Source organism: Enhydra lutris, unplaced genomic scaffold, assembly GCF_002288905.1.
Source record: "Enhydra lutris kenyoni isolate GAN:26980312 unplaced genomic scaffold, ASM228890v2 scaffoldscaffold37, whole genome shotgun sequence".
Lineage (NCBI taxonomy): Eukaryota > Metazoa > Chordata > Mammalia > Carnivora > Mustelidae > Enhydra > Enhydra lutris.
Window position 1 is genome coordinate 14,583,766 of NW_019154121.1, and position 16,424 is coordinate 14,600,189.

General features: G+C 41.2%; 1 protein-coding gene across 1 annotated transcript; it reads left to right on the plus strand.

Annotated features, from left to right (window-relative positions):
* The first annotated feature begins 4,789 nt into the window (after positions 1-4,789).
* On the plus strand, positions 4,790-6,486 carry LOC111154530 (coiled-coil domain containing 89). The gene has a single exon (XM_022514189.1). It carries the CDS (start codon positions 4,889-4,891, stop codon positions 5,999-6,001), a length of 1,113 nt encoding a protein of 370 aa, XP_022369897.1. The 5' UTR covers positions 4,790-4,888; the 3' UTR covers positions 6,002-6,486.
* The last annotated feature ends 9,938 nt before the right edge of the window (positions 6,487-16,424 follow it).

A 16,424-nucleotide genomic window follows, 5' to 3' on the forward strand; every position in this document is an offset into this window, starting at 1 on the left:
ACGTGTAGTCCAGCTCTATGCCCTGATTCTGTTCTGGCCACAGAGGAGGGACGAGATTAGCTGAGTGGAGAAACACCTCCTAGGTCGGCCAGGGATAGTAGTCAAAGTCCAAATCTTGTTCTAGCTCCTGCACATCAAGGTACCAGCTCCTTTCCCCTTCTTTCAGTTACCTGCTCTGCCACCTTCCAACATCCAGCCAGCTATGAAACAGTGCGATTGGTTCTAGTATCTCACTCTGGGACTGCCTGCCTCCTCCTATTCTCAAATCCCTGACATTTGGAACACCAGAGTGAACAATAGAACCACCTTTGGTATCAAAATGATTTGGGTTTGAGTTCTGGCTCTATCACTCTCTGGGTGACATGGGGTAACTTGCTTAACTGCTCTGTGCCTTGGTTTCTTTGTTCCCTATAAAGTATAAAATGTAGATAACAATGCCTACCTTTCAAGAATATTGTTAGAGTTAAATGACAGAAGATATAGAAATGCCCAGTACTGCTGTATAGACAAACTCTGTAAGTAGTAGCTTCAAAGAAAGAGACATCAAAAGACTCAACAAAGGCAAGAAGAGGGGACTCTGGTCATCACTAGGGAGAGCATCGACCCAGTTTTATGCCTCAGACGCCTGGGGAGGAAGTATACTGGATATTTTCAGATTCAAAAGTAGGTGGGGGAAAATGATAGAACAAGAAAAACAACCATGCAGAGAGGAGCCCAAAGTCTTTATTACTAAACTGCAAATTCTCTAAGACAGATGGTATCTAAGTTATTTGTTAGCATCTTACACCGCATTGTACATAGTAACTGTTTGTTGAGTAAATCAGTGAATGTATATTGATTAGGGTCTTGGGAGATTAGAGTCTTGGGAGATTCTTAGATTTGACAAGTAATCTATGGACTTATTTAAAATAATTTTAACATTTAGGGGTGTCTGGGTGGCTCAGTGGGTTAGGCCTCTGCCTTTAGCTCAGGTCATGATCTCAGGGTCCTGGGATAGAGCCCCAATCAGGCTCTCTGCTCAGCAGGGAGCCTGCTTCCTCCTCTCTCTCTGCCTGCCTTTCTGCCTACTTGTGATCTCTCTCTCTCTCTCTATGTGTGTGTGTGTGTCAAATAAATAAAATCTTTCAATAAAATAAAATAATTTTAACATTTAAGTGTAAAATATTTTTAGTGTGGAAAATCTGTTTAATCAACAAGTATCATCGAGCATCCACCACGTGTAAAGGACATAAAAAGGTGGAGAGAGAGGAGAAAACATCCAGAAGCTCATCCCTCAAGAAACAACTGCTGTTAACACTTTCAGTATTTTTCCTGTCATCTTTTTCTTTTCTTAGGAAATATACTCTGTGAATTCACTTTAGTACATCAGACAACCATATGTGGTAATCAGCAAATAATACATTCAATATATGTGTGACCCTTTATGTTTAAATGAAGAGGACTGTTCTAATTTTATAGTCACTTGTCTCATCTTTATAAGTCTCATTTTAGTATACGAGCTTGAAATTTAAGGAAAAGAAGAGAAATGAGGGGAAAATACAGGTAAGTTTAATTTATATTTTTTGAAGTCTTTGGAATCCACTTTCATAAAACATCAATATTCTATAACTTCAGAAGTTATTAAAATTTAAGTTCAAAAAAAAATTTCCCCAGTCTTCCAACATCACTTTCCTTTTGTAGACACGAGACCCTGATCTTTGAGACCAAAGTGAAAATCTGAAACTTCTTTCTGATCTGTTTTGCTTCCAGTGAAATCTGAGGCATTGAAAAATCCACCCAACATCTGTAATGACACCCAGACTTCTTCCTTTTCATCATGACTTGAGAGACAAAGTCTGAACATCAGAAACAGCGCCTGTGGGAATAGTCAACTTTTCATTCTGTGCTTAAGTTTTCCCAGCATTTAAGATCATTTTGAATTTTACATTTTTTACTTTTCAGTTCTCTTTTCAGCATAAAATTAAATTCCATTGCCATTAAATTCCTTATAAAGATGATAATGTTTTCAACACCCAAAGAACAAATAATCCAATCAAGAAATGGGCAGAGGACATGAACAGACATTTCTGCAAAGAAGACATCCAGATGGCCAACAGACACATGAAAAAGTGCTCCACATCACTCGGCATCAGGGAAATACAAATCAAAACCACAATGAGATACCACCTCACACCAGTCAGAATGACTAAAATTAACAAGTCAGGAAATGACAGATGCTGGCGAGGATGCGGAGAAAGGGGAATCCTCCTACACTGTTGGTGGGAATGCAAGCTGGTGCAACCACTCTGGAAAACAGCATGGAGGTTCCTCAAAATGTTGAAAATAGAACTACCCTATGACCCAGCAATTGCACTGCTGGGTATTTACCCTCAAGATACAAACGTAGTGATCTGAAGGGCATGTGCACCCGAATGTTTATAGCAGCAATGTCTACAATAGCCAAACTATGGAAAGAACCTAGATGTCCATCAACAGACGAATGGATAAAGAAGATGTGGTATATATACACAATGGAATACTATGCAGCCATCAAAAGAAATGAAATCTTGCCATTTGCAACGACGTGGATGGAACTAGAGGGTATCATGCTTAGCGAAATAAGTCAATCGGAGAAAGACAACTATCATATGATCTCCCTGATATGAGGGAGAGGAGATGCAACATGGGGGGTTAAGGGGGTAGGAGAAGAGTAAATGAAACAAGATGGGATTGGGAGGGAGACAAACCATAAGTGACTCTTAATCTCACAAAACAAACTGAGGGTTAATGGGGGGAGGGGGGTTGGGAGGGGGGTGGGATTATGGACATTGGGGAGGGTATGTGCTATGGTGAGTGCTGTGAAGTGTGTAAACCTGGCGATTCAGAGACCTGTACCCCTGGGGATAAAAATATATTATATGTTTATAAAAAATAAAATTAAAAAAATTAATACAAAAAAAAGATGATAATGTTTAATGGCTGCATAATATTCTAAGAAAATATAATTTCTTAACATTATCTCTTTTTTGGACATTTAGGTTTCCAGCTTTTAGTTGTTATAAACCACAGTGCCATGAAAAGCTTTGAGCAACATTTTTTCTTTTGGATTATTTCCTAAACAAAACTCTTCCCCAGAAGGGCAATCATTAGTTCAAAAGGCATAAACATGTTTCAAATCCTTAATACCTACTGTCAACTCACTTTCACTAAGACTATGAGAGAGCACCTATTTTGCTGTACCCTCATCAATCCTGGGTAGTTTTAAAATAGGGGGAAAATTTTGACTAGATTGGTAGATGAAACAATATCTAATTTTAACATATTTATTAGATCACTGATAGCGTTCAATACTGGACCATTTCCATCCTCTTATCTGTGAACTTAATTGTTCATTTCTCTTTTACGATGTTAATGCTTTATTGATTTGTTCAGGCTCTCTACAAAAATATAAATCTATTGTCTGTCATCTTTATGGTGGGTATTTTTCCCAGTTTGAAATTTGCCTTCAACATCCATTCAGCACACGTTTATCTAAGCCTTCCCAAAGTGCCAGGCACTGGTCAAGAATCAAGGATGGCCCAGACGCAGTTCCTGCCCTTAATGATCTCAGGGCTTAGTAAGAGGAGGCAGGCAGGTGACCACGGAGTGCAATAAGGCTTTCACAGTTTCCATTAGAAGTGTGAGCAGTCTACAGCAGATGCACTCAAAGTGAGTGGTCAGTTCTCATGTAAAGGCGGGGAAAGGCTTCACAGAGGAGATGATCCTGAGTATTGATGCTGAGTAAATTAGTGGAGCAACAAGGGACAAGGCGGGAAAAGGCATTCCAGGCAGAGAGAATGCCTCAAAGGAGGCGAGAGAGCTGGTCCCTTCGGGGAACTTCAGTAGTTGGGTTGGACAAAGGCATAAAATGTCAGGTCCTGAGAAACAAGAGGCTGGAGAGACCTCAGAACTCACAATTTCAAAAAGTGAAAATAACTTGAGATGTTCAGCAAAGTCAAATTAAGCTTTTCCTTACTCATCTTTTACATAATGTTTAAGCTGAGAAAGTCCTTTCTGACTCAGGGTTTTTATGCTTACCTTAATTTCCTTCTAGTTTCCATTTTTTAATACTTTAATTTTATTTTACTCGTGACATGTAACTGTTTAATACCTCCGGAATTGACTTTGGTATATGACGGTAAGCCTCATTTGGATCTTTTTTCAGTTGTAATGTTTATCACATCTTTGTTGTTCGTTAAGATTCTTTCTGTAACCTTATTTGGCTAATGGGTAAAAACAGGAAATGCTGCCTATCTAGTAAGAGGTATTCCAAGCCGAGGACCATGGTAAGGGAAGCGAAAGAAATTTCGTTGGGGTTTGCTCTTTTACTGAGCTGTGTTGAACACTGCAGGTACAACTCACAAAGCACTTAGGATCCTGACTCCCCGGGTAGAGCTGCTGTTTTGTTTTTATAGATTGCAGATTTTTAAGGAGCAAACTTGTTTCCACATGACAGCTGGAGTGGGGAGAGGGAGGAAAAATACGTCCCCGCAGCTTAATTTGTTTACTCCAGAAATTAGGTAGAGCCGGGTTTTCTTCCCCCGAGGCTGGGTGGAAACCCAGTGGGGCTGGCATATCCTCTCTGTCCAGTACAGGCAAGACGCCGGGCTGGAGCTGAGAGCTGAACGCTGAGAGCTGTGATTGGTGATTTGTTGGAAAGCAAGCATAACCCGACTGGATTGGTTCTGGCCTCCCCCAGACCTCCCTGTTACTTCACAGCAGTCTGGAGACCTGCCCACCAATCACAGGGCTCCTTACTGGAAAAAGCAACTGCTGGAGCGTGCTGGGAGTCCCTAACAACACCCTGAGAATTTTGAATCTGACGGGGAAGGAGTGTGCAGTCAGCCGATGGTGGAGGAGAGCAGCGCCTATGCCTCAGGAAGAGGAGCCTCTCAGCATGGATCCTCCACCCCCGGAAGAGCCCTTAGAGGAGCAAACCAAAAAACTAGAAAAGCAGGAAGAGGAGATGGAGTTTAAGGAACTGGATGGTCTCAGGGACGCCTTGGCAAACCTCCGGGGTCTGTCCGAGGAGGAGAAGAGCGAGAAAGCGATGCTTTGCTCCCGCATCCAAGAGCAGTCCCAGCTCATCTGCATCCTGAAGCGGAGGTCAGATGAGGCCCTGGAGCGCTGCCAGATCCTGGAGCTGCTCAACACAGAGCTGGAGGAGAAGATGGTGCTGGAGGCTGAGAAGCTGAAGGCCAAGAGCGCGCATGCCCAGCAGCTCGAGGAACGCTTTATGACCTTGGCAGCCAACCACGAGTTGATGATCCGCTTCAAGGACGAACACAAGAGTCAGAACGTGAAGCTCAGGGAGGAGAATGAGAAGCTGAGGCTGGAGAACAGCAACCTCTTCAGCCAGGCTCTGAAGGACCAGGAGGCCAAAGTGTCGCAGCTCACCGCGCGGAGCGAGGCCCTGTCCAAGGAGCTGGAGACCGTGAAACAGAGATGCGCTCAGGAGGCCCGCCAGGCGCAAGCCAGAGAGAAGGAGCTGCTGGAGCTGCAGAGCCAGCGGGCCGGCGCCCACACCAAGGAGATGGAGCAGCTGCGCAGCCAGCTGCAGAGCCTCAAGCAGAAGCACCGGCAGGCCGTGGAGCAGCTGGCCAACGCCAAGCAGGCGCACGGCAGCCTGAACCAGGAGCTGCAGGCCAGGCTGCAGACGGTCACTCGCGAGAAAGATGAGCTGTTGCAGTTGGCCATGGAGAGGGGCCGGGTGCTTCAGAACAAGCAAGCAGAGATCCGGCAGCTTGAGGAGAAGCTGGAGACAGCCGATGTGGCCCGGAGGCATGCCCTGGAGAGGTTCGAACAAGAGGCAATGGCCGTGGACAGTAACTTGAGAGTCCGAGAACTTCAGCGCAGGGTCGACGGGATCCAGAAGGCCTATGATGAACTCAGGCTGCAGTCTGAAGCCTTCAAAAAGCACAGCCTGGATCTTTTAAGCAAGGAGAGAGAACTCAATGCCAAACTCCGCCATCTCTTTCCATAGGAAGCTTCTGTTTCCTCTTTCCTCTAATTTAGAATTTAACTCTTTGTGCCTTAGCATTATGACAAGAGTAAAGTTGGTTTTCCATTTGTTATACTTTTAAGCACAAAAGGCAATTCAAAGAAAAGCTATTTTACTGTGGTGATGTGGTTGTTACTGTTGTAAGGCTAGCACTAATTTTCAGCCCTACCACCTAAAATACACGTGACATACCAGGTGTCTTTCTGTGCCTTGGAAATCCTGCTCTAAGTTTGCTATCATTATCTCCATCTTCCCCATAACTTATTCATTCTCAACCCCAGATATCTTCAGATAGCCCGAGACTTTAAATTAGCAGCTCCTGTGGACTTAAGTAAATCTTAAAAGTGCAAGGAGATGTACTGTTGTGAAAACAGTTTTGCATAGTTCCCCCTTGTAGCTAGGCAGGTCCGTAGTCTCCCTTAGTTGAAAATAGAAACTCGAACAGTTAATAGCATAGAGAGCTTGCAGAAGAAAGTGTCCAATTTTGCAACTGACGCTTGCTTCACCTGCTTTACAGCAGTATCCTTTTGATTTTTATTTTACTTGTACTAGCTTGGAAAAACAAAGATTGAAATCATTAAATTTTTCACCAAAATGGGCAAACTTTATTACAGTCATTCTATATGAGCAGTAAGATTCAAATAAGTGAAATCATCCAGTGTTTATGTTTCCTGCAAGCTTAGATCACATTCCATTTTCTTGCTTTTTTTTTTTCCTTAATAAAAACAGGATTTAGTGGTGCAAGTATGCAAGTATCAGTGTGCATAATATGCTAATAGGCAAAAGGCCCCAATTTAGGGTAACAAGTCAGAGCAGACCGCCTATGATACATAAAGCAACGCATAGTGATTGTTTTGTTTCTGTTAGCATTATTTCCTTGCAATTACCTTTTCCTTTTTAATTTTTTAAAACTTTTCCTTATTTAAAAAACATCTAAATGAAATATATATGTATAATTACAGCATGGTTTGTAGGAATACCTAAATATGTAGCTATTTAAAAACATAGTTATTACATCTATTTATAAAAGTTTTTAAAGAGGCAATTATAAAAAACACTTGATGCTTCCTTATTTCTGTATTTTTAGTCAATACATAAACATTATAAATAGCTCTCAAAATAGATTGTAATTCTGTATTTTTCTTACCCATTTGGTGCCAAGGGTCCCAAGAGTTACCTAATAATTTGGATGTATTAACTCTACTTGGTATCTTTTTGATAAACAATTTTTGAGGGTTACTCTACCTCAGGCAGTTTTTTAAACCTATTTTCTCACGGTCCTATTAAGATTGTGGTATTAAATACAAATTCCAAGAAACCATGATTTTGGCTCAAAAAAACTATTTACTTCCTCTTACACATTCAAGAATCAGAATATAGGAGCTAATTTAATTACGGTTATCCCTTATTGGGGTCAAACTATTTATCATTGTGCTGAAGCAGTTTGGATGGCTTGTTTAGTTATTTAATCCATAGGGCCATGTGAGAAGGTAATTATGTTTATTTCTATTGCAAAGAAGAGGAAACTGGGATTCAGTAATTTGTCTAAGGCCAGTTGATCCCTAGGGGTGCTGGGATTTTGATGACAACATCCCACTGAGATTCCTTGACTATTTATGGAGTGCCAAGCTCAGGGTTTAGGCACTATGAAGAAGCACTTTTTCTAGCCTGGCAGAGCTCCCACACAGTCTAGTCTAGGAGCAAAAAAAACCAAGTACATACAATGTGATATGTCTTCCTGAAGGTGTTAACGAGATCGCGGTAGGTAAAACACACACACACACACACACAGCAGCTAACTCACCCTGGGGTAAAGGTCAGGAAGGTAAAGAGGATTAATTGGCAGGGATGACTAACACAAGAATTTTGATATGTAAGTCGGTTCTTAAATAACTAGAATTTCATCCGTGTAGAAAGGGAGAAAGTCTTATCTACACGATGAGACAGCATCGTGTAGAAAGTCATGGTGTTTTTAGACAAATATACAGGATATTTGTGGACATAATAGGTAGTTGGGAGGACGTTCGGAGAAACATTATCTACAGATAAGACTGGAAAATTAAGTTGTGGACAGAACACAGGGAGCCTCAAAGGCTAGGCAGACCCCTTATAATGGAGGGTGAAAAGGAAGAGAGGGGCAAACGTACAAACGCAGCCACAGAAGCCCTCCTTTCCCCAGCCAGGTTTGGGCTGCTTTGCCTGTGGTCTGGTGCGCATGCGTGCCTGGTGGGCATGTGTGCATAGAGTATCCCCGCCTTTATCCCACCATTGCCCCCAACCCTTTCCGCCTGTCCAAGCTCCACCCACTGGGCCCAATCGGTGTCTGGAGGTGGGGTAGTTCGCCCAGATTTAACACCCAACCTCCGTGGAGGAAGCATCTCCTGGGCAGAGACAAGGTGGGGTCTTATAAAGGCCTAGGGCCGTTTGGGCAACGAATCTTGGCATCCTCGTACTGAAATGTGGTCTAGTGGAGGATTTAGCCCATGGTACTTTCTTTAGATGGGGAAAGGTGCATCTGGAAGAGTGCAGGGGTAGGTAAGGTAGGGGGACACGGGCATGTGTCCCCTAAAACATGGGCACAAAGGCATGGTCTCAGGTGCCTGGGTCTGAGGACAGTCCTGTTCAGTCATGCTAAGGCTTTTGTATTAGGTTGTACGACATGAAATTGCCACTTTGTGGGTTATAAATGATTAGATAGTGACTGTTTTGTGATGTTTACTCTAATACCCCTTTGAAAGATATTAAAAGGATAGGATAGTGGGTAATGAGAAGATGGATGCCTACAGAATTGATGGAGACTGATGTGGAGAACAAAGATAAAAGAAATGTAGGAAAAATTAAACTTCCTTACAACTTAGAACCCATTGACAAGTACTTGGGATAGGCAGAATAACTTTCTTCCAGGAATTCAACTGCCTCAAAACTTTGCTGAAGGCAGAAGGTAACCTTAGCTTGACAGTAGTCCGACCTCCAGGATCCTGTAAGTCTTCTTAAACATATAAAAATCCCTTTGGAAACCACCTTTATATCTACACCGCCCTTTGCCCATGCCAAGATATATGTTAGCAATCATCCTCCAAACATATGGTCCACTGATAAATATCTGAAGGGTCTCATGATTAAGGTTTTACTAGACAGTAGTGAATGACCTTATCCTAACAGCAACTAGCCCCTCGAGGTCCTGGAAGCCTTGCTTCCAAATTCCTTGGAGACTTAAGCTATCGCTAACACACTCCAAACTTACAAGTATATAATCAGTCTCTTATCATGATCTCAGTGCAGCTTTTTGCCCATGGTCCTGTCTCGTGCTTTAATAAAACCACATATTTTTGCACCAAAGACATCTCAATCTTAATCTTTAGTTTCTGAACCCCAACATTTCACATCAGAGCCCACAATACAGAATAGAAAGAGGATTGTGAACCTATCATGTGTCAAGTGCTTTTCATTTCAGCCATATACCAACGCCAGAAGGAAGGTTCATTTATCACTGTTTTACAGATGAGAAAAGTGAGACTCAGGAAAGTGACTTGCTCAAAAAAAGTGAGACTCAGGAAAGTGACTTGCTCAAAAACCAGAAGGCTTTGGTGGGGGGAGAGGGGGCAGGGACAGGAGAAAGGTTTGAACCCAAGCTCCTCCGGCAGGCCCAGCTTCATAGGGTGTCACCTGCATGGAGGCCCCACATTTGGTTAAATGCTCTGCTGTCAGTGTCTTGAGATTTTTTTTTTTTTAGAGAGTGAGTGGGTAGTTGAGGGGCAGATGGAGGGAGAGAGGCTTAAACTGACTGGACACCCACTGAGAGCCTGACTTGTGGCTCAGTCTCACGACCCTGAGATCATGATCTGAGCCAAATCAAGAGTTGGATACTTAACCGACTGAGCCATCCAGGTGCCCCAAGATTCCTGATAATTGTGACAAGGAGTTCCACGTTCTCCTTTTGTGCTGGGCACTGCAAATTATGTGGCTGGGCCTGTTTTCTGGCTCAAAAATCCATGCTTTCTCCCACTATACAAACTACCTTCTGAATGGCCACAAAAAAGCATTATTGTTTTCCCCCTCCGTGCTCCACAGCACTTTGCATTCCACTGTCTCAGTGCTTATCTTGTTTTAATCTGTGACCCACAGTCAGATTTGGGGATGAGTGACAAGTGTAGTTATTGTGGTATGATGATGTATAAAATGATGCAATCACTGGAACAAATTTAAAAAGTAAAAAGTGGCCACCTCTAGACTACTGCCCTTGAGGGGAAATTTGAAAAACAACAAAACTCTTTTCCAAAGCAGACCTGTAACCCTGGTGAATTTTTTCTGCAACGTTCACAACCAGTAACCCTAAAGTGAAAGTCAGCAGGACAGAGATTCTAAAAACAAATAATGTGTGAATAGTGCTGTGTAGATTGTGTGATCTTTTGTGTTATGTTTTTGTAACCTCAGTGTGCCTTTAAGGAACTTGTTTAGTTAAAAAACAAAACAAAACAAACAAAAAAAACCATGGTGAAAGAGAGCTAGAAAAGGAAGGAGAGCTATAGAAAAGGTGAACTAACCGGGCTGATGTTTTCATACTCATTCTGCTTCCATTAGGGAATATTCATTCAGGTTAATTTGTTTTTAGTAAGGTATTAATAAAAAATTTATTTCTTCCCAACTCCACTATATTAAACAGCTATTTATTTATTTATTTATTTATAGGCTCCGCATCCAGCATGGAGCCCAATGAGGGGCTTGAATTCATGATACTGAGATCAAAAGTCTGATGCTCACCAGACTGAGCCACCCAGGCACCCCAGGTTAAGTAGTTCTTTAAAGAACACTGAAGGAGTACCTGGGCACTTGCTGTTCTATGAAGGCCTTGTTGACCCAGATACCTCTGGGTGGAAGGGGATGCCTAATGGGTAAGCCATCGACAGTGCCTGATGCACAACATCTACTGAGATTAACAGAACCTTATCAAGCAGGGAGTCTTTTTTTTATCTTGGTCTCCTAAAAAAAGTTGGAATTTTGGGGAGTGGCCAAGAATTGGCTTTTCTAATCATGTGTCCATCTCCCTAAGGAGAAGCTCAATTTTATTTTCTAAACACTAAAAACATCTGATTAAATTTAAGGGCCTAAGGCTGTCAAGATGAGTCTTGCTACCTGATGCAGTTCTCTCTAAGCCTTCTGTTTATTTCACTTTGAAAAAATTAATCCAAGAAAACTTTTCCTTTGGACAGATCTCCCTGGTCATTCATTACACATTCAACTGACCACAGTGCCCCCTTCCTCAACCACCGCACTCCTCAGTTCTACAAAGGGACTCATCTTAGCTATTTGCCAGACTTGCCTATTGAATGCTCTAATCCACTCATTTGTACTAGTTTAAAATAATCTTCTCTTTCATGTTTGAGATTGTTCATTACAGCATTGTTTGTAATAGCAAAAGATTGAAAACAGCTTAAATACCATCAATAAAGCACTGGTTAAATAAACTGTGGGCCCTTTATACTACAGAATACATTGCAAATGTATTTTTTAATAAAAGAAAACAGGGGCGCCTGGGTGGCTCAGTGGGTTATAGCCTCTGCCTTTGGCTCAGGTCATGATCCCAGGGTCCCGGAATCGAGTCCCACATCGGGCTCTCTGCTCAGCAGGGAGCCTGCTTCCCCCTTTCTCTCTGCTTGCCTCTCTGCCTACTTGTGATCTCTGTCTGTCAAATAAATAAATAAAATCTTTAAAAAAAAAAAACAAAAGAAAAAGAAAGCTCTTTATGTATGGATATGAAAATATCTCCAGGACACAAGTAGGGAAAAAATAAACAGGGTACAGAATAATACCTGTAGCATACTGTCTTCCACATAAGGGGAAAAGAGGAATAAGAATGCAAACATATATTTAATTCCTTGTGCTTAAATACATATTGAAAATAATAAATACAAATAAAAGTGGTTATTAGTAGTATGGAGGGGTATGGGGACTGGAATGGTGAGGGATAGGACTGGGAAGGAAACTCAGTATATACCTTTTTATGTCATTTGACTTTTTTTTTTATTAACATGTATTATTTGTTTCAGGGTACGGGTCTGTGATTCATCAGTCTTACACAATTCACAATGCTCACCATAGCTCATACCCTCTCCAGTGCCCATCACCAGCCACCCCATCCCTCCCACTCCTCTCCCCTCCAGCAAACTTTAATTTGTTTCCTGAGATTAAGGGTCTCTTATGGGTTTTCTCCCTCTCTGGTTTTGTCTTGTTTCATTTTTCCCTCCCTTCCCCTAGGATCCTCTGTCTTATTATTCAAATTCCTTATATCAGTGATATGATACATACATCATATGATAATTGTCTCTCTCTGACTTATTTCACTTAGCATAATACCCTCTAGTTCCATCCACATCATTGCAAATGGCAAGATTTCGATTTTTTGATGGCTGTATAATATCCCATTGTATATATATACCACATCTTCTTTATCCATTCATCTGCTAATGGACATCTAGGCTCTTTCCACAGGTTAGTTATTGTGGACATTGCTGCTATAAATATTCAGGTGCATGTGCCCCTTCGGATCACTACATATGTATCTTTAGGGTAAATACCCAGTAGTGCGATTGCTGGGTCATAGGGTAACTCTATTTTCAACTTTCTGAGGAACCTCCATGCTGTTTTCCAGAGTGGTTGCACCAGCTTGCATTCCCACCAACAGTGTAGGAGGGTTCCCCTTTCTCCACATCCTCACCAGCATCTGTCATTTCCTGACTTGTTAATTTTAGCCATTCTGACTGGTATGAGGTGGTATCTCACTGTGGTTTTGATTTGTATTTCCCTGTATATCATTTGACTTTTGAGCCATCTGAATGTATTACCTATTCAAAAAGACAATATAATTAAAAACAAAGAATCTTCCACTTAACTGTATAACTTCCTAGTAAGCTCTGTTTCTGTGTAGATGACTCAGAAAGCCTGCAGATTTTTCTCTCTCCAAGAGTTAAGTAGACAAGACATATTTTATATAGAGCCAAATATGGCCTGACAGATTTAGGTCAGGCCATTCGATTGAAAGCTGCTGCATTCACAAATGTTCAACAACATATGGCTAATAACAATTTCTTTTCCCACCTTGAATGCCTTCTAAAGATGACTATTTCTCTCCCGAATTTAAAGATTTGAATGTATTAACTTTTCTCATGGATTTTCTTATGTCTGTGTGACATGAATTTTAGATCTTAGAAAGAGTATTTTCTCATATATTAAAGCCTTTAGGCTGGTATTGGTTTTGCCCTAACAGACAAACAAGAGATGGTAGAGGATAGGGCAGGCTAAGCCATTCTGACCTTTCCATTTTAATAAGTTATTCATCTAATGTACCTCATTATTTATTGGGAGCCATTAATTGGCCAGGTACTGTACCAGGTTCTGGGACACAATGTGAGCAAGGCGGAGACCTTATCCTCCTGATTTTGCCTCCTGGTGGGTGAAGTGGCAGTTAAGCTAAAGCCTGTTAACTGTGGTAAGAATTGCCCAAAACAAGAGATGAGGGAAACAGTAGACTATGGTAGCTCGGCAGCCTTCAGAGCATGTCCTGTTGCTGGTAAGAAACTGCCTTTTCCAGTAGTCATGCCATCTAGGGCTGCAAACTAAGCAGTCACAGTAGACTCTTACCACAGACCCTGCAGTCAGATTAATCTCATTATACTCACATCCATGTTTATCTCCGTCCCTGCCAGAAGTCTGAGCCTTCATAATCTGGCTCAGTCCTCCCCTCGCCTCCATCCCCACTCAAATCCTGCCACTAGGTCCTTTGAAAACCTAGATCTCTGATCAGCAAACTACCAAGGTATTAGTGCAGTGAATGAAGGAGTGTACTGGCATCAGACTGGTCATTTACTGGGGGACCTCATACTGGATGAAGCTAGAGAACAGAGCTAAAACTTTCAGTGAATGAGAGATATGACCAGAAGATGGCATGAATTTCACACTGGTGTAACCATAAAGAGAAAAAAATTATCTGAATTTAGGAAAGAGGTGTTTTTTTTTTTAAGATTTTATTTATTAGAGAGAGGAGAAATAGCACAAAGGGAGAGTGAGAGGGAGAAGCAGACTCCCTGCTGAGTGCAGAGAGCCTGATGTGGCGCTCTATCCCAGGACCCTGAGATTATGACCTGAGCTGAAGGCAGACGCTTCACCAACTGAGCCACCCAGGCATCCTAGAAAACAGCTTTTTAAAGGAATATCCTTAATAGGCAATAGTCCATGGAAAAATAGAATCACAACCAAATCTTAGTAAATTTTATTTATTAGTTTTATGGTTAGTTGTAATATTGGCATTATTTTAAAACTATTATATTTTAAAAATATTTTTAAACTATCATATATATATGAATTTTGTATATCATATGTATGAGAGAGAATGAGAGAGGCTAAAGCAAAACTAATTATATTCGTGTTGCTAGGCACAAAATTTTCAGTGTGTATGTTAAGATAGTAAAAAGTAGAGTAAAGCATTTGATGTTAAATTTGAATAAAAAATATCAGTATAAATCTATGGGCAGTTTTTCTTTGAAAAAATAGATATGTCCCAGCTCTGTCAACTGAAAGGCCTAATTTCAGTGACAGTCTGATATGAGCATCCCTCAGGCCCAGTCTGTGGCCTCCAAAAACTATTTTCTATTAAAACGAAGAAGGACTCTTTGGAGAAAGGGCTAATTCCAGATCTGTAGCTGGAAACGTACACAATGAACCTGATACAGTTAGTTGTACCAGAAAGCAAGTAAACTGTCAAAGACTAACACAGTTCTCTTAACAAGACCTGAGAGCCAAGTTGGAGAGGTTCCCAACGGCTAAAAATGAATAATTCGAGTACAAAAATAACTGCAATTGAGTGAAACAAAACTGAATATTTTAAAATCTGTGAGTTCATTATGATACATAAAAAAGACAAACAGTAGCAATAATAAAAACAACAACATGCAAAGCTCATTCGTTACTAACTGAAAAGTCACTATTAAAAGGAATTAATTGATCATTTATCTTACTTTTCCTGTTCCCTGTATTTTAGGGTGACAAAATGGCCCCTATGTGAAGAAACATAGTTGTTTTTCAGGGAATCCCAGGTAATTAAAGGAATAAAAAAAGTTAAAAGGCATTATTTTATAACCCGTAGTGAAACAATTTATTCAGGCACTGATCATCATTAGATGAAACTATTAGGAGAAAGGTTAACAGAGACTTTTACAAGGGAGGTGGAATTAGAGTGTCTCCATTTGAAAACTCCATCATTCTTAGTATCACTAAAAACAGGAAAGTTAAACATGCTTATGCTGTCGGATGCCTGAGAATGTGCACATTTTCTTCTAGGAAGTGTTCTGGCCATAAATGTGGAACCTGAAGCGAACTAGTAATTTCCCACTTACAGGAGCGATGGGGCTAATGGGAGAAGTAAAATGGCACCACAAGAAGGCAAACAAACAAATCTGGAATATGGGACATTCAGCAAAACAACTGGCCTGATTTCTTCAGTCAAATGGCACGGGGGAAAAGGGGTGGAGGGGATGCCGTCCTAGACGAAAAGAGAATTAAGAGCTATACCGAGGAAATGGAATGCATAGAATTGTTTGGATCCTGATTTAACCAAGTCATCTGTAGATAGAAATTTGTGGAACAACTGAATATTGACTGGGTTCAAATGATACCAAGAAATCCATAGTAATGTTACTGGTTGCAATCATGACATTGTGATTATAGGAAAAAATGACCTTAGAGTTAAAAATGCATAGTGACACATGTAAGGATAAAAATGACATTATTTCTAAGGGGCGCCTGGGTGGCTCAGTCAGGTCATGATCCCAGCATCCTGGGATTGAGCCCTGCATCGGGCTCTCTGCTTGGCCAGAAGCCTGCTTCCCTCCGCCCTCCCTGCCTCTCTGCCTACTTGTGATCTCTGTCTGTCAAATAAATAAATAAATAAATAAAATCTTTTTTAAAAAGTGACATGCTGTCTAGAATTTTTACCTTAAAATACTTGAGCAAAAAGAGGCAGGGAGATTACACAAGTGTGGCAAAATCTTGATAGTACTTAAATCTGGATGAGGAATATATAGGGATTCGGTATACCCTTTCCTTTTGCCTATGATTGCAAATTTTAAATATTTAAACAAAGATTTTAAAAGGTCTGAGTCTTCTGAAGGAATGAAGAAGAGAAATAATTTGGAATTGGCAATAGGAAACTGGGGGAGCTCAGCCAAGTTTCAGCTCTGGGGTGCCTGGGGTGAGAGATGAGGAGTGGAGTTCTTCCTATCAGCACATGAAAAGTCCTGCTTTTGCCCTTCCAAATCTCTGTTCCTGAAACTTCTACACCTGCTATCCCTTCCCCACCCCAAAGCAGTAATTCTCAACCTCAGTGGCAGCAACTGTGGGGCTTGATTAATTG